Source organism: Oryzias melastigma, linkage group LG8 (assembly GCF_002922805.2).
Source record: "Oryzias melastigma strain HK-1 linkage group LG8, ASM292280v2, whole genome shotgun sequence".
Classification (NCBI taxonomy): Eukaryota; Metazoa; Chordata; class Actinopteri; order Beloniformes; family Adrianichthyidae; genus Oryzias; species Oryzias melastigma.
The window spans coordinates 1,261,222-1,278,897 of NC_050519.1; the positions used below are offsets into that span (position 1 = coordinate 1,261,222).

The following is a 17,676-nucleotide window of genomic DNA, read 5'->3' on the forward strand; positions in this document are numbered from 1 at the left end:
GATATAAGAGGTTCCGTCTGCAAACGAAGCTCCGGTTATTAAAACGGAGCTGCTGCTGCGGCGAGGCCAGGTTAGGAGTGACGGGGATTAAAGTATTTTTATCTCAAAGCCTCATTTCCAAGGCGCTCCTCGGAAACGGAGAGGTGGGAGAGGGTTCGGGGAGGGCGGGTGAGAGGCGACAGAAATCCCTGCGGTGGCCAGGCATCTTTAGTGCTGCCGTCCTCCCAGCCGCCGCTTCTTCGGGCCTCCGGGACGCCCAGCATGAGGCCATGGGCTTTCTGGAAAACTACCAGGAAATCGACCCCGTCACCCTGAACCTTTGCATCCTCATCGCCAGCTACGTTATCTTGCTCCTGGTGTTCCTGATATCGTGTATCATGTACGACTGCCGGGGCAAAGATCCCACGAAGGAGTACGCTCCGGACCCAGAGCCGACTCCCTCTCCCATACGGCTGGTGGTGATGCAGAGCTCCTCGGCGCCGATGGGACGGTGGGACACGGCCAGCATGATCACCACCTACCAGGAGCCGGCGCACTCGGACTTCAGGGAGAAGAAAAGCACCATGGTCTAAGCGGCCGTGAGCGCAGAGACTCCTTTATGGTTTTTGTACAGAAATGCTCTCTTCTTTTTTACGTTGTTTTGCTTGTTCTGGAACCATGTTTGGACTGGACCTGCACCAGACCAGAGCTGGAAGGTAAGGCCGAGCCACCTGTCTGTCAGGTGAAATCCCTCTTTATCTCAAGGATCTCAGGCCAGAGCCGCCATCTGTTGTGAAGAGGAAGTGACCCAAATCCAGCTGCAGGAATAAAAACAGCCCGAGTCCTGCGTCAGAGCCGTCCAGAACCAGATCAGAGATCGGACTTGGTTCTCAGATAAAACATGACGGGTCCTGATGTGGGCAAAGTTTCACCTCTTATCTAGGAAGAATGATAAGGAGAGTCTGCATAGAAGTACTTCAAGGTTTATTTATAAATACTCTGTCGGTAAACTAGAACCAAACGCAAAAAACTGAAACGTTTGTCTGGAACCAAATCCGTTTATCTTATCGCAGCAAAAGAAAAGAACATTTCGTCTAATGTGAGGCTGATATCCGCTGACGTGTTTGGAAAAAGTGGAGCCTAGAGTGGATCAGGGACATCTCAGCGACCTTCTGATACCAGCTGGTTTCAAAAAGTCAGGCTCCACTATCGACTGTACAAGAGAACTGGACTGAGCGAGTGTGACATCATCAATAGAAAACAGTTCACTTCTGGTTCCAACCAAAAGATGTCAATTCAGTCGCCATTTTTTCATAATACGGATGCCGCCATGTTGGAGCCAGACATTGTCAGTGATTGGTCCGAGTCAGTCTGAGTTTCTATGGCAACTACTCTAACAAATCAGGAGAGAGCTTGTTGGAAACCACACCCCCCATCACTTGACAGTAAAATGGTTTCAACATGAGACCAAATAGACTTCTTCAATAGAGGCGTCTGATTGGTCCGTTTATAACTTGAACTCCAGAAACAACATTTGAAAAACAAAGATTATCTAGAAGATGAAAAAAAAATAGAATCGTTATTCTGACCAGTTAAATTAATGAGTAATATCTGTTCATTTCTCTATTGAAGTCTATGGGATTTTGGCTTCTTGGAACCACTTCCTGTTTGGAATGCGACAAAGGGGAGGAGTCAGTCCAGTTCTCATGTACAGTCACTGGGCTCCACCTACCTGCCAATCAAATCAGCGGCTCATGGAGCCTCAGAGATCGAGTCGTTTTACTTCTGGGTAGGAAAAACTCACAAAAGTAACCCATATTTCATAAATAATTTGGTTTTAATGTTCCAAAGATAATCTATGATCATTTATTTGGATACAGTTTACTCTGAGAGGATTAAGAACATCATAGTATGGATCCTTTAATAGTAGAAACTACAACAAGGAGCAAAAAAATAAGAATAAATTCTCTATGTTTTTATGACTTTTATCATGGGAGTCGATGGTTACATTTTCAAACCGGCCTCTGGTGGTCATATGAGGAACTGCAGGATTCGTCATTTCTGGGTTTGGTTTTAACAGGAAGTGAACTGTACATCTTCAAGATTTTTGACCCACAAACTGGTCTTTTAGGATTAAATCTACATGTTTGTTCATCGTTCTGCTTGTTCTAAAGGTTTGGATTATTTTCCTGGTTCACATGTGATACCGAGCAGTGAAACAGAACACTTTACATTTGGTCTGACAGAAGTCTGAAAGGACCGACGGGTCATCAGACTGTTTGGTTCAGATCCAAAGGGTTTCTGAGGAAACTGGGTTTCTGAGGAAACTTTATAAAACAAAAACTAGGAGGCATAAAAAACTAAACTAAACTTTTTGATGTGATTTTATTGCCACTCAAAACACGGATGAAGCTCAAATTAAAGTTTTGTTGGTAAAAACCTTTTTTCCCGTTGAGGTTTTGTTTAATTAAACATTTAAAGTAATCCAAAAATGAATAAATTATAAAAGAATAATGAAATAATCCTAAATTTTAGGATAAAATCCTCCTCTGTCCTTTTGAAGGCGACATTATTGACTACAAAAAGTATTTTAGAATCTGGAAGTTTTCTCCAAATATTATGAAGAGCTGAAAGAATTTTAAAAGTATTATATAAAGTTTTAGGTCATAGAAGTGGATGCAAAGGATTGGATGAACCGCTGTGGTGACCTCCTGAAAGGGAGAATGTGTCATTTAAAATAAATAATAATAATCCTTCATATGAATATCCAGCAGTTAGACCGACATAAGTGAAAATATAAGAAGAAAACATTTTTTTCTGCCTGCTTTTGCTGAACATTAACTTGTACAGATATAAAATAAGACGGTGGTTGAGTTTTTAATCTGACGGTTAAAAGGAGGAAAGTAACTCACTAAATCTTTTGTGTCCCAGATTTATGTCATTTTATTTGTAAATTATCCCGTTTATGAGTTCCAGGCCTATTTTACATTTATTTTTTTCAAATAATTCATTTTTATCCACTTTATAAAGGTAAACTTGGTCTTACAAAAACTTTAAAAATGAAACATTCATATTTTTAACTTAATTTTGTTTTTGTTTTTTAAAAGAGGAGATATTAAATGATCAAATTTGATGTTGGAGTTGTTCTAAAACAGACCAGCTTGTTACATCTGACTGAAACAGAGAAGCTGTAAAAGGCGGCCGTCGCGGTGTTGGTTTGTGTCGTTGCTTTATTGTGTTTCGACTGTTCCAGTTATTTAACTGTAATCAGAGCTGAACAGAAGAAGACGTGAAACTCCAACAGGAAGCAGGTCGACTGACCGACAGAGAAACCGGAGATCGGTCAAAAAGAAGGTTTTCAGGCCAAATCTGCAAACTGAACCTGAGACTTTAGATTAGTTTGGATTTGTGTGACATTAAGAAAGATATCCAATCGGCTTTAATAAGAATGTTAAGAGTGAGAAAAGTTCATCCATCCGTCCGTCTCATTTATTTTCTAATCTAAATGTTGTTTATTTAGCAAAAACAAACAAAGAAATTCAAGATTTTAAGTATTTTTAAGCTTCAAGTAAAAACCCAGAACTGTAAACCTATGTAATATAAAAACACAGTTTGAAACCTAATTAAAGCAGAATGAGATTTCTGCTCATTTAGAACCGTCTCCCTGACGTCTCCTCGTTCCCGTTACATTCCAGCAGAAACATAAACCAATTAAAAAGCCGTTTAAGTCGCCGTCACGTGTGCAGAAAGCCTCCAGCCTGCAGGTCTGCAGCACCAGCAGGTGGACGAGCGTCTATTAAAGTCAGACGCATGCAGAGCCTTCCTCCGGTCTGTGCGTCCGCTGCGTCGTGCACGCTCACGGCTCGTTTTCACAGCTTTCCCTGAAATGTCGGGTTTTCCGGGGATGAGGAGGAAAAGCTGGAATGTCCTCTGAAAGCAGGCCAGCAGGTGTACTTTACAGAATTAGCTGACCTGTCTGACACGAGGATTACTCCCAAACTTTATATAGTCTTTGTTTTAAACACAGAAATCTGTAAAAACGAAGGAGAAAAAAGCAAAAGTACCAGAAAATAAAGTTCATTTCTGTGCATTCTCAGGAGCAGCAGTCAAATCCAAATCATTCAACTTCGAGTCAAAATTTGTTTTTTGCACTTCAGGGAAATACACAAATACACAAAAACTTAAATGTTTCTGTGTCTCTTTTGGTAATTCTGACAGTGAAGCTTAAACAGAAATGTGAAAAAACTATTTTCAGGTCACATTTAAGCCTCCGGCCTCTTTCCCGGGAGGGGGCGGGGTCTGGAAAATGTCCCAAACGTTTTTCCATTAAAGATTTTTTTAAAGAAGTAAGAATTTCATGTTTATTTGAGGTTGAAATGACCTGAATCTGAAAGAGAAAAAAACAAACTAAAATAATTTAACTAAAAAATATAATAAATTCTTGATATTTAAGTATCCATCTTCAAATCTTTATTGAAAATATGGTTCAATTTCTTCTAAAAGAAAATTATATTTATTTTTGGCCACGCCTCTTTTGTGCAGCACCTTGAAGAAACCAACATCTGATAAGCTCCTCGCACTGAGTCACGTCGCAGAGCTGATGGTAAAGATTCTGCTCTTCAGACGTCATCAACAGACAGTTTTGTTGCACAAGGGCCTTCAAATGCAACCCGAGGTCGTCCCGACGCCAAATGTTTGTGTCTGCGGCATCAGATCAGATTAATGAGGAAAAAGGAGCAGAGATTAGCAAGGCGAGCTAATTCCCACCTGAGATCGTCGTCCCCTCGTTCCCTTTGAGGCTTTTAGAGAAAAAGTTTGCCTAAAATAAAATTCGCTCCACTATGATGATAAAGTTTTTGCCAAAAATTAAAAACTGTTGTTATTTTCTAGGATAAAGTTTCTGACAAGTAGCAGCAGTTCTGAATTGTGGGGCAACCCCGCCCCCTTTTCCCATCTCTGTTGGGAGAAGAGAATTTTTTTCAAACTGGATTTTGTTTCTTCTGTTCCTGACTCACAACAATTTAAATAAATAAAAAAAAATACTCAGAAATGCAGTTTTAAGCTCAATTTTCTTTATAAATGCCACAAGAACGCGTTGAAACTCAGGCTTGGTCGATAAAAATCGATTAATTGATTTGAACTGATCAATGCTTAATATATCAATAATTGATAAAAAAAAGTAAAGATCAATCTAACACATAATGCTAATGTGCGCTAGCTTGATGCTAATGTAGAATGCTAAAGTCCGCTAGCTTAGTGCTTAGACAAAATGCCAAAGTCCGCTAGCTTGATGCAAACGCATATTGCTAAAATCTGCTAGCTTGATGCTAACTTATAACACTAAAGTCCACTAGCTTGATGCTAACGCGTAATGCTAAAGTCTGCTAGTGTGATGCTAACATATGACGCTAAAGTCCACTAACCTGATGCTAACATATAATGCTAAAGTTTGCTAGCTTGATGCTGACGTACAATACTAAAGTCCACTAGTTTGATGCTAACATTTAATGCTGAAATCCGCTAGCTTGATGTTAACATTTAATGACATTTCCCATAGGACGGCTAATGCTAACGCTGGGTTGACCCAAACAGACATTGTTGACCAAATTAATATCTTCGTAAATTCACAGGCATATGTTTTTTTAAGTGACCATTTATGGTCTAAAACATTATTTTTTGCTCATACTTTCTTCTTCTGGAATAAGGCGTAATGCTATAGCGCTATCGCCACCTAGTGGTCAAACTGAAATGGTCTCCAGGAGAAGCAGAACAATTTGAGCTTCTCCATTTGAGAATCCATGAAACACTCATTATAACTTCACTTTACAGCATGTGAACTGTATTAATATAAATATATTCATATTCAACACATATATAGACTATTAACGTATTTCTAAACAAATGTTTCCAAAAGTTTAAACCATGTTAACTCAAAATCGATTTGAATTTAGTGGAAGGAAATAATCAAATATATGGATATATATTGGAATTTAAATGATTTTGGAAATTGTTGACCTAGTTAAGAAACAAAAAACACATTTTTTGTCAGTGTGGGTCTTTGAATGGTTCTAATTTAGGAACACCTTTCAGGTAAAGTTGCTGAAAAATACAAGAAACGAGGCAAATTTTCAGCAGAACTACAAGTTTATAAAGGTTTCTCAGATTCCTTCAGGACTTTACATTTTGCTCTTCATATCAAGCAAGAATCTCATTTTGCTCAAAGGTTTTATTTTAATTTAAAAAGTCTAGAAGTCATTTTCTGGCTTTCATGAACGACTGATCTGGTGGAATCATCAGAGATTGATGAGATGTTGGCAGAGTTCATCTACAACTGGTCTGACTGGAAGTTCAGGAGTAATAAAAGTCACTGAAACGTAAAATTCTAGAGAAATGAGAGACAACCAAAGCCTTCAGCTTTGATGTAAGACGACCAGACGAAAGAAAGCCAAACCAAAGATCCATAGACCATCGTCATGACGACACAAATAGGACCTCCATCTGGTCTTTGTGAGACGCTGAGGACCTGCTGGATGTAAACAGGCTGCAAACATACACAGTCACATGTTGATGACATGAGGGAGATGTTTAAAGAGGAAACAGCGCCTCCTCCTGGCTGGCATACGTACTGAGTTCAGTGACTGATCGACCTCTTGATGGGTTTTTGTTGCTGCAGATGTTATGCTGAGTAAATAGCTGTGTAACTAAACCCTCTGGTGGTCACCTGGTGAAGTGCAGCTTCTCCTCAGGTGAATTACTGCAGGTAAACTGCATCACCGAAGGTTTGTGAATCAGCTGGGGAGGGCGCACAGACAGAGGGCGGCTGTTTCCTGACGCGTGTCCTGCTCATGTTCTGCCTGCGAACAATGGTCCTCTGTCCTCCCCTGAGCTGTTTGTGAGCACTAACCCCCCCATGCCCTCATTCAGCCGTCCACGGTTCTGTGGTTCCCGGGTTGGACTGATGAGGCCGTTACTCTGTTGCTCACACGTTCATGCTGTGACTGAACTTCATGAAGCTCCAGGTTCCTCTGAGGTCTTACATAAACCTGATATCTAAAAGAATATTCCTGTTATATAACAGCTGATCTACATCAGTCTAAGACTTAAAGACCCAATGCATGGAAAACTGCTTTTTTATAGTATTTTTCTGATGGAGGACATAAGAAAATTCAGCTTTACATTGCATATCTGAGTATTTCTTTATTCAAATTGTTGTGAATCAAAACATTTTGTGTAAAAAAATCTGTATTCTTGCAGACAAACAGATCCATGAACGTCTTCGTTTTCCTCGTCTGAGCTGGAATCTGGATCAAGACTGTACATCTGGAAAGCTCCAATATCACCATTTTTGTTGCTCTGCTAATGTTATGTCACAGGCTGTAAGCTAGCAGGAAAGCATGCAAACAGATGGATGATGGGAAGTGGGGATGGGCTTGTAACTCGAACTCCTGCAACACTGCAGAAATAATTCTAGAAAATGATTGTTTTTTCATTTTGGTTAGATATGGCATAATTATTAGAGGACAAAATAACGTAAACTATAGCAAAACATGCACCTCATAGTGGTGGGAAATTACATCAAAGTTGGAGAAATCACATTAGCAAGAGCATTTTAAAAAAGTTCTCAATAGTTTGAGTTATTTTGACAATATTGCCATTTTTCCAGTAATATTCAAGTTTGATTATTTTGGCTTCTTTAGATTATTCTGCATTGGGCTCTGAATATTTTAGCAAATACTTTTATCTTTAAGTGTTTTTAAATACTTTTTTTAAATACAGTTAAGTGTCTATTTGCATGTAATTTTCAAAAAACGTGCAGCCAATTCTGAACTTTTTTCTTTGCCCCACGGACTCATAGGAAGGGTTAAGGTTACGATTATGGGGTTTGGTTAGTATTAAATCACCAAATGGTTCCTGAGCGGCTGTGTCTGCAGCTCACCGCTCCCACAGGAGATGGTTCAAATGCGAGAACAAAATTTATTATTCACCTGGAGTGAGACAGCTAACGGGACTTTTACTTTAAGTTTGACTTCGAATATGTGCGGCCAACAGTAAAATTCAGTCAATTAAAATATGTGTGGGCAAATGCATCAATGTGAATCTAGACTAGCCGGTGTGGCCAACATGAATTTCCATCACTTTGGGATAATTTTGCCAGATTTAGCACAATTTAGAGCGGATTTCATTGTATATTTTCAACTTCTTTGAATTATTTTGGATTGAGTTTTTAAAAATATTTTAGCAAATACTTAAACTTTTCTCTTTTTAAGGGTTTTTAGGCACATTTTAAAACAAATATAAGCCAAACCAAGTTTCCAGTCATGCATTGAACAAACCCCACCCACCAAAAATCTGATTGGTGTTTGACCGGCGCCAGCGCTCCTCATTGGTCAGTCATCCTGTCATTCGAGTGGGGATAAGGGGCGTGGCTCTGATCTGACAGCATTCATGTATTTTCCGTGAACCGTTCATCGAGCAGCAGCCGCTCACTGACCGGCGGGGCTGCTGCTTCTTTGTGGGGGCTTTTCCCGTCAGCCACCGCGGCTCCCGGACTTTGGCGGTCTAAAAACGACGTGTTGATCCGGTGTCGGTCCAAAAAAAAAATGTTTCTGAGGAAGAGGCTCAAACGGTGCCGCGTTGCCTCGGAGCAGCAGTGAAACGTTAGCTAATGCTAAGCCTCCCGGTTCCTCCGCCTCGCGCTTTTTTTACGCTGAAAAACGGCTTTGACGCCCGACAATGAAGCCCCGCCGCCGGTGGTTCCTCCTGCCCGCCACCGAGGGCTCGAACCCCGACACGGAGCCGGGGAGCAGCTTCCAGAGGTAGGAGGAGATCCACAGGAGCGAGGAGAGACGATCTTCTGGAAATAATTCACTTTCTCAGATCAGGAACTACGGATTTAGTCTGAACAACAACCAACCGGGTTCTGCTGTCCATGGATTAGAAACAAAAAGTAACTTAAAGTTAAAAAAAAAAAATCCGCATGTAAAACACCGACCTCATTTTTAATTAACATTTCCTCCATGCTTTTATTCTGAAAAACTTCCTATGATTCAGAACGCGGTTCTTTCTGCAGCAGTTTCCGGTTTGTTATTAAACTAGGAAACGTACCGTACCCAAGTACATTTGACTTAGAACTTGTCTGGTTCTTCAGGCTGCAGATGCGGTTTTATTGCTATTCGGCATCGACTTAATTTTCGTCACATTTAATAAACAAAACTCTGTTAAAAATGGCGCCCTCCAGAGACGAAACATCCTGAAAATTTTGACAATTTAGCCTCTAAAATCCTTAGCCATGTCCAAAATACTACTATATAGTGCGTTCACCATTCTCTAGTACTGTCCGAATCTACTAATTCCAAAATCGAGTTGACTAGAAATTTCCCAGAAGTCTTTGCGAAAAACTAGCGTGAATCGACGCTCACTAGATTAGCGAATATAGACCACAATGCATTGCGGTTGAACAATTTTGAACAAATGTAATTTTTTAATAAACTATCCCCATTTTCTCCATCAGAACACAGTGGAGTCATAAACAAATGTCGTGAAATGTTCGTACTGATTTAATTTTGATTTGGTGACGTTAAAAGAAAAGTAGTGAGTATGGTGTCTGAATAACCTTTATAATCCAGGGAAATTCAGACAGCTCTCGTTTTGATTATTACTGGATGGTAATCCAATAAACAGAAGCTATACTGCCACCTACTGTACAGGGCTGAAACTGCGGTGCTCGGATCACAACCCTTTAATTTTCCTCAATAAAAGTAGGCGGAGCCTGCTGGCCACCCCATGTCCAACATTCAGAACAGATTACGTGATAGGGGTGTGGCCTTCCAACAAGCTCACTCCTGATTGGTGAGAGTGGAAACCTGGACCAATCACTGCTTACTAACGACTTCTGGTTTCCATATTGTGGAAAATTAGAACCTGAGTTTACTTCATAATTATTGACGGTATACGAGTCCAGTTCTCATATACCGTCAATAATTACTTTATTTCTAAACTAGAAACTGTCTCCTTCACCTCTGAAGCAGCAAATGCAGGTAATCTGAGGTCACCTGATGACAAAAAGTGGGACGGACAGATTGACTGGAGTTCACTCCGCCCACTTCAACAACGATCCAATGATAATGGTGACTGGGCGGGACTAAAATCCACCAATCTGTGTATATTTGAGCTCCAACAATCAAAGATCCTGATCCAGGTGACGAGGGTTCAGGTGTTTCCACCTTGTAACATGTCAGTGGAGAACAGGTCTGGTAGCAGAACTGCGACCTTCAGAAGGCGAAGGTTGGGCGGAGACGCCACACAAACATGTGAAGACACGTCAACACCAGAGCTGAGTCATGATTTTTGTGTACCGACGTTGTGTTCATGTTTGGAAGTATTTTACCGTTTGGTTCTGGTTCTACTGGATCTAGATGTCTCTGTTCAGGCTCCTCCCCCTGAATCCTGCAGGATTTAACTTGGTTCTGGATTCTTCTGGAAAAAGAAAAAAAAAATCTTCATAGTCTTACTTTTAAGTACTCAGCCGACTCAGCGTTCAGGTGTGTGTGGGCGGAGCTTCTGATGATTGTAAACATTGTGCGTTTCAGGTTCATGAACAGGCGAGCCCCCGCCAACTGCCGCTACCAGCCCACGTGCTACGAACACGCCGCCAACTTCTACACTCATGCTGTGAGTACCCCCCCCCCCTCCTTAATTCCTTTAACCCACACGTGTCAAAGTCAAGGCCCGGGGGCCGGATCCGGATGTAATTCCATCCGGCCCTCCAGATCATTTTCTTTTATTGTTATTAATGACCCGATGTTTTCTTGTTCTCATTTCTAACTTGTATAATTTTGACTAAATATATTTTTATGGAGAGTGAAATATTGAAAGTTATTTAAGGTTTAAGTTGATTTATTCTGGAATAATATTCCTGCCTTTTTATTATTCATAATTATGTTAAGTTACAGTTTTAAAGTTTTAAAAATTGTCATTCTGCTAGTTTTCTGGATTGTTTACGCATTTACTAAAATTTTTAGGCTGTTTTGGAGTTTAGATATTTTTTCTTCTACATGCTTTTTTTAGTTTTATTGGCTAATTTAGCATTTAGTTAGTATTTCAGCTAAACCCTAGCTGTTTTATCCTATTAAGCCTTTTTTCTAAGGCTGTCCTGGAGTTTAGCTAATATTTCAGCTACATGCTAGCTATTTGGACTAACCTAAGTTTTTTTGGCTAATTTGGCATTTAGCTAATATTTTAGCTGGCTTTCAACTTCAGTATTTTTAAGCTATCAATTTCAACATCTTCAGCTATCAGCACTAGCATCTTTACCGTCCAAATTCAGCTTCCAGCATTCACACTAGAATTATCACAGGTAATGTTATATATCTAGTTCATAATTATGTTTAAATTGGCAGCCTGGTAGCTTTATGACTGTTTTGCCATTTGCTTCGATTTTTTTTTTGTTTGTTTTTGTGGCTGCTTTGGAATTTAGATATTTTTTCAGCTACATGATAGTTCTTTTGGCTAACCCAATTTTTTTAAGGCTAATTTGGTATTTACCTAATATTTTAGCTGGCTTTCAGCTTCAGTGTTTTCAACTATTAATTTCAGCATCTTCAGCAGCCAAATTCAGCTTACAGCATTCACACTAGCATTATCACAGGTGATGCTCTATATCTAGTTCATAATTATGTTAAAAGTTATGGTTTTAAAGTCTTCAATAATGTTTATCCTGTTTGGATTTTGGCTCCTTGTGTGATTGAGTGTGAAAAATGTGACTCCGCCCACCTCCTGGTGTCATGGCAACAGCCCACAGCTGATTTTTAGCTTTCTGCTGTCGTGTTTGATCAGTCGTAGCTGGAGATCCGGTTGTCAGAACCGTCTGAAATGCGCCTCCTTCTGCCCGCAGCTCCTCGTCGTGCCGGCCTTCGTGGGCATGACGCTGCTGCACCGCCTGTCCGACAACAGCTGGGAGCGCATCACGGCGTGGGTGTACGGCCTGGGCCTGTGCGCCCTCTTCCTGGTGTCCACCGTGTTCCACATCATCACCTGGAAGAAGAGTCACATGAGGTCAGGAGGACAGCGCCCCCTGCAGAGCCCTCCTCCTCCTGCAGCAGCTGACGGTCTGTTTGTGCCGCAGGTCCGTTGAGCAGTGCTTCCACATGTGCGACCGGGTCGTCATCTACTTCTTCATCGCCGCCTCCTACAGCCCCTGGTGAGTGTCGGAGGACGGCGTTAGGTCTGAACGTTTCCCGGTCGTGACCTTCTGTCCTCGCTCAGGTTGAACCTGCGGGAGCTGGGCCCGCTGGCGGCCCACATGCGCTGGTTTGTGTGGCTCATGGCCGCCGCCGGAACCATCTACGTCTTCAACTATCATGAGAAGTGAGTGGCGGCAGAGTTTGGGTTCATCTGGAAGAGCTTCGCTGAGCATGTCTGTCTGCAGGTACAAACTGGTGGAGCTGGCCTTTTATCTGACCATGGGATTCTTCCCCGCCTCCGTCATCGCCTCCATGGTAATTCTGCTTCCTTGAAGGCTGTTCTCTCTGCCGCTCTCTGGTGGCGTCTTTTGGTAGTGTGTGCTGGTTTTAGTCAGTTTCAACCTGAAATAAGAAACATTTTTGTAGAAACGATGAAACCTAAGATGTTTTCTGGGGTTTTCCTGTCAGAGCAACACGGACGGCGTGCAGGAGCTGGCCTGCGGCGGCCTCATCTACTGCCTCGGCGTCTTCTTCTTCAAGAGCGACGGCGTCATCCCCTTCGCCCACGCCATCTGGCACGTCTTCGTGGCTCTGGCTGCTGCCGTGCACTACTACGCCATCTGGAAATACCTTTACATGACCCCCAGCGCCGAGTCCCTCCTTGACTTGTGACCCCCCCACCCCCCCTCTGGTCCCGCTAATTCAACCGCCCACCAGAGCTGCAGCTCTGACGTTTACAAAGACCCGACTGATGTTTACTGCTTTGTAATGGGGGGGTCTGATTATCAACGGGGGGTTTGTACGAAGCTTTGAGGGTGGGGGCACTTCTTCAAAAAACGGCACATGACCCGACAGTCTTTTCTATCGAAGCGAGTCACATTCCAGGATCCGGGTCAAACCCGGCTTATCCCTCTCAGATGTTTCTAAGATGCCAAAGGTGTCTAAAAACTGCCAAAGCAAAGCAGCTTCAGATAAAAAATCTGATTTTTATTTCTAAAATGACCAAAAACGATCCGACTGGAGGATATTTCTACTCTAAACCTCATTTTCCAGTGAATCAGCTCCTGTGTTTGGCTCCCTCTGGTGGTGATCCTGAGTATTACACAGACTGAATGTGAGCCGTGTTGTGCAGCGTCCGTCCATTGAATTCCTTCGTATTTGTACTATTCAGCTCTGTTTTGTATGTTTGTAAATCTGCATGATCTCAGCAGGGACGTCCTCGCTCATCGTCTGCTGCTCTGGCTCTTAATGGTGCTGCGTCAAACACGAATGTTCAACCACTGTTCTGAAAACCACATTTGTAATGTGAAAATAAAGACATGGATCCAGATCAGATACTGCCTCTGTGTTTTTGAGCTCCACTAAATCTCCAAACAACAGATTTAAAAAAATATTTATATAAAAATTTAAATCCAAAAGCTTAAACAAACTTTGTCAAATCTTTAGAGTTGATCCAGACTTTTCCTTCAGAATTTGCCGTTTTATTTGAATAAATCCCAGCATCCTTTAACTCTAAAGATCCTCTTGATCACAGATCAATACAAACTAACAATGTCTGTTGAGAAAAAGGATAAAAACATTTGGGGCTAGTTCAGGTATTATTATCATGTTTATATTCAGTAATAAAAGGATGAAGATAGGAAGTCGTAACGATAGAGTCAATTCCAGGATGGAGTTTTCCATGTTTTTAATTGATCTCATTTGACACAAGGTGTATTTTATTTTGAAAGGAACAGATATGTAGTGTTGTCTAAAGTAAAACGAATTAGTTTTAGACACTGACAAATATGTAAGGGATAATACCCGACGAAGTGTGCGTTATGAGAAATTAACGCACGACGCGGAGGCCTAAACCGTCCGACGCGAAGCGGAGGACGGTTGCCTCCGTGAAGTGCGTTAATTTCTCATAATGCACTCTTCGGAGGGTATTATCCCGCTTATACCATGGTCATTTACAAAATAAATAAACATTTAATCAATATTTAGTACTTTATTCTTGTTATTTCTTTGGTTTAGCTCATTTTTTCACACAAAGCGGACTATTTGATCCGTGATGCGGTTTGTTGTCACGGTGACATGGAACTCGGCATGAAGCCAGAATCCGTTACAGACCTCAGCTGCAGCGGTAAAGTGTCGCTGTTTTGAAAGAAAGACCCGGACAAATCAGGATATTTTTCTTCTTTTTCTGACGTTAATCCTTCAGTGAGCAGCTAGAACATATTCAGCTTCTGTCTGTGTTTCATTTCACGGCAGGTTCGTTCTTCTGAGCTGCTCTAAAAGGAGAAACTCCCTCTTGTGGTGAAACAGAAGACTACACCTTTCATGTCGAGTGGTGTTTTATTAGAAGGAGAATAACCAATTTGTCAATATTAATTTACCTTACAAAAGGAGAGGAATATAAATGCTGGTCGCTACAATAAGTTGAATAAAGCATCAGTTCAGAGAGAAAGTTCATCCATTACTGCTTGTTTTGTCCAGACAATGAAGGAAAATGTGTTTTAAAGAAGCCTGCGCAGTGATATCGAACGTTTGGTCTGTGTGACCGGAACTTCTTTTTTAGGTGTGCGTTATTACTGTGCATTATCACTTTTTAATGCACACCCAGCAGCCAATCAGAATCGAGTATTCACCCAGACCATGGTATAAAACACCCTAATAAATCAAGTATTGTAAAGATTTAAAAGCTACATTTGATAATTAAATGCCTTAATTGTTCATAAAATATTGTAAATAAAGTTTATTTTTCTCTTGACGACGACTTTGCAGCTTTCTCTGGGTTTTGGTCTGAATTAAACAGCACCGAATGACCTTTTAGCATCACAAGTCGCTGCCTTTGACCTATGAGAAGAATTTGAGACCTCTTCCCAAGGTCAAAGGTCACTGAAACTTAGGTTGGAGAGCTAACATGGTGCAGCCGTAGGTCATGTGGCCATCCCATAATAACCTGAAAACTTCCTTGAGAAATCCCCGACACGTATGGTCGGATTTCATGAAATCCATTAAAAAAAATAATTTTGACAATTTTTCCTGCTCTGATGTAATCTTTCTTCTGCAAATTTCATCCTCACCAGGTAACGTGTGCAAATTTTGGAGTTTTTGGGTGACATTTTTCCACGAAAATTAAAAAAGACACAAAAATTGGTAAACAATCTGGTCCTTAAGTAAAAAGCAAAAGTAGAAACAGCTGCTAGCCTCTTCTGTCCTCGTCTCATCTTAAGAACTCAGGAGGATTCTCCTCAACATCCCTGACCTGAACGTCAGAAAAACAGCTCAAGGAAACAGAACTTAAAGCTTCTCACCATCACAAGATTCTCCTGAACGTCTGCAGAAGAACCGCTCTGAGAAACATCAAACTTCAGAGTTCAGTTTGGAAAAGCTCAGCAGGTTCTGCTGATCAGGACCCAGATTAGCCTCACCTGAAGGAGGGCGGAGCTTCAAACTGACACTCCTAAATTTCAACTGTTCTGATCAACAAACACCATTAAAAACTCAAAAAATACACATTTCAAACATGGAAATGAGCAGAAAAGCCGGAGAAAAGAAATGGATTTTATTGGACACTACAAATTACAGAGAGGCTGAACAGCACGAGTAAATGTAAAGCATCCACGCCACGACAGACGCCACCGTCACGCTCCCAAACAGTCTGCTGGTGTTGCCATGAATACAATGGTTACGAGTCTGTTGCAATGTCCAAAATCAGAGGTGAGAGGTCATCAGAGTGCATCAGACAGAAGCTGGGGTCCGCTCAGGAGCCCTCCGGCGCCGGCGTGACCACGTCTGCACCGCTGACGGACCGCGGGGGCGGGGCTGTGTGTTCAAGGCACTGGAACAGACTCTTTTCTTTCCAGGTGAGGTAGTGATATCACTCGACGGTGACGTACGTTTGGGACACGCGTGGAATAGTATTGGCTTTTTCCTATACGTGAACAAAAGGGGGAGCCAGTCCGGCCTGTGCAGCAGAGTCGGCGAGGGGAGGAGCCTCTCCAACCGCCTCCACCGATCAAAAGGGGGAAGAGGGGTGTGCAGACGATCAAAGTGTCCGATTAAATCAGTAGTCATCAGTGGGAGGAGCCTGTCGGCGCGCACGACTTCAAAGCGATCGTTTGCGGTCGTCTTAAACTGGAATGTGTGAGGGGGTCAAAGGTCAGGAGTTCTGGAACGTTCCGAGCTCCGACTGAAATCTGAGACGTTTCCCAGAAAGGACGCTTCAGTGCGATCCGAGGAAACGTCAAGAAAAAACACGATTAGAAGATGAAATCGCCATAGCAACCATTGGATTTTTTTCATATTTTGGGGCGATTACGACAAGTTTCGACTTTCGTGCTTCTACGGTAAAGTAAGATTCCCAGTTTTCCCTAGCAACAGATGATTTGAACACCGTTACCATAGTAACAGTACATATTGAGCTTGAAACAGGCTAAAATTGAATGGATTGTTAAGACTGTTGGATGAGTAACTTGGTTTAGATTTCAAAATTTGCTTAAATGGATCTTTTGATAAAGGTCATTTCAATGTTGTTTTTTTGTAAATTTGATCATTTTAGCCAAATAAAGTCATAAACTATTAATAAAACTTTGATTATCAAGTGAGGAAAAACAGATTTTGAGTTGATTGTTAATTGTGAATTTTGACCCCTTTGGACTTCCATACCACAAACAGATCCAGATCTATAACTTTGATTATTTTATTATCAGACGTTCGTCTCCGTCGAAACATGTCAGGTGTGATTTACATTGTGCGTCTGATAACTAAAATAATCCAAAAACTTATGAATTCTACAGACACTATAATCACATTCATATAATAACGCTTCTGGTTTCCATCACTCGGGTTCGGGGACGCGCTAACTTGGGCCTGCAGCCACAGACTCCCCCCTCCGTCATCGTAACGTCAAATGAACAGGAAACACAAACAAAACGTCCATTTCGCTTTCCAAATCGTCTCTCCGGGGCCTCAAACTCTGATCGAAAGAGGAGTGTTTAAAGAAAAATGCAATAATGCCCACAAAGTTTGGGATAAAATCTCAGCAAAATATCAAAATACCAGCGTATTTTGAGTCACTTTAATCATTTTCTGGACTTTTCTGTCTTTAAAATACAGATTTCTGTAATATGTAGGAAAAATACTGTACAAAAAGCAACAACTTCTATAACAGGATTATATAAACATCTCTTTTGTAACCAATATATCATCTCTGTTATGAATCTTTTGGTTAACCACAGTATTGGACAACACCATCCAATATTCACCGCCCGCCCCCCCCCATCATCATCAACATCTTTACATTCATTCAGCCATCTTGAAAAAGAAGGCGGACACCAAAAAGAGACGAGCTAAAGGAAAAACACGCGTTAGTCATGCTAACTCCAACAGAGGGTCATGCTGGAAAACAAAAGAAAGAAGCTAAAACAACAACAAGGAGCTTTAACACTAACAATTATATCAACAGAATCTGTATATATTTGTATTTATATATATATTTATAAAAACAACAATCTTCCATCTGAGAAAT

At 41.3% G+C, this 17,676-nt stretch overlaps 1 protein-coding gene and 1 long non-coding RNA gene across 3 annotated transcripts; one reads left to right on the plus strand and one right to left on the minus strand.

The window, feature by feature from the left end:
* Nucleotides 1–280: 280 nt before the first annotated feature.
* On the plus strand, nt 281–13,496 carry mmd (monocyte to macrophage differentiation-associated). Of its 2 annotated transcripts, none has more exons than XM_024272683.2 (7): nt 281–695; nt 10,569–10,650; nt 11,873–12,033; nt 12,104–12,178; nt 12,244–12,345; nt 12,407–12,476; nt 12,630–13,496. In XM_024272683.2, exons 1-7 carry the CDS (start codon nt 616–618, stop codon nt 12,831–12,833), a joined length of 774 nt encoding a protein of 257 aa, XP_024128451.1. In that variant the 5' UTR covers nt 281–615; the 3' UTR covers nt 12,834–13,496. The 2 variants fall into 2 exon arrangements, with proteins under 2 accessions (XP_024128451.1, XP_024128450.1); XM_024272682.2 differs by lacking the exon at nt 281–695 and adding an exon at nt 8,129–8,795.
* On the minus strand, nt 9,556–15,593 carry LOC112146712. Its single transcript, XR_002919307.2, has 3 exons — nt 15,461–15,593; nt 11,752–12,563; nt 9,556–10,455 (listed from the first exon to the last, which is right to left on the minus strand). It is a non-coding gene; the product is annotated as an uncharacterized LOC112146712 (long non-coding RNA).
* Between the last annotated feature and the right edge of the window lie 2,083 nt (nt 15,594–17,676).

Coding starts and splice junctions, on each gene's coding strand:
- mmd (XM_024272682.2), top strand. CDS start 8,713: ATGAAGCCCCGCCGCCGGTGGTTCCTCCTGCCCGCCACCGAGGGCTCG. Junction 12,034..12,103: donor TGGAAGAAGAGTCACATGAG/GTCAGGAGGACA, acceptor TTTGTGCCGCAG/GTCCGTTGAGCAGTGCTTCC. Junction 12,477..12,629: donor CCTCCGTCATCGCCTCCATG/GTAATTCTGCTT, acceptor TTTTCCTGTCAG/AGCAACACGGACGGCGTGCA.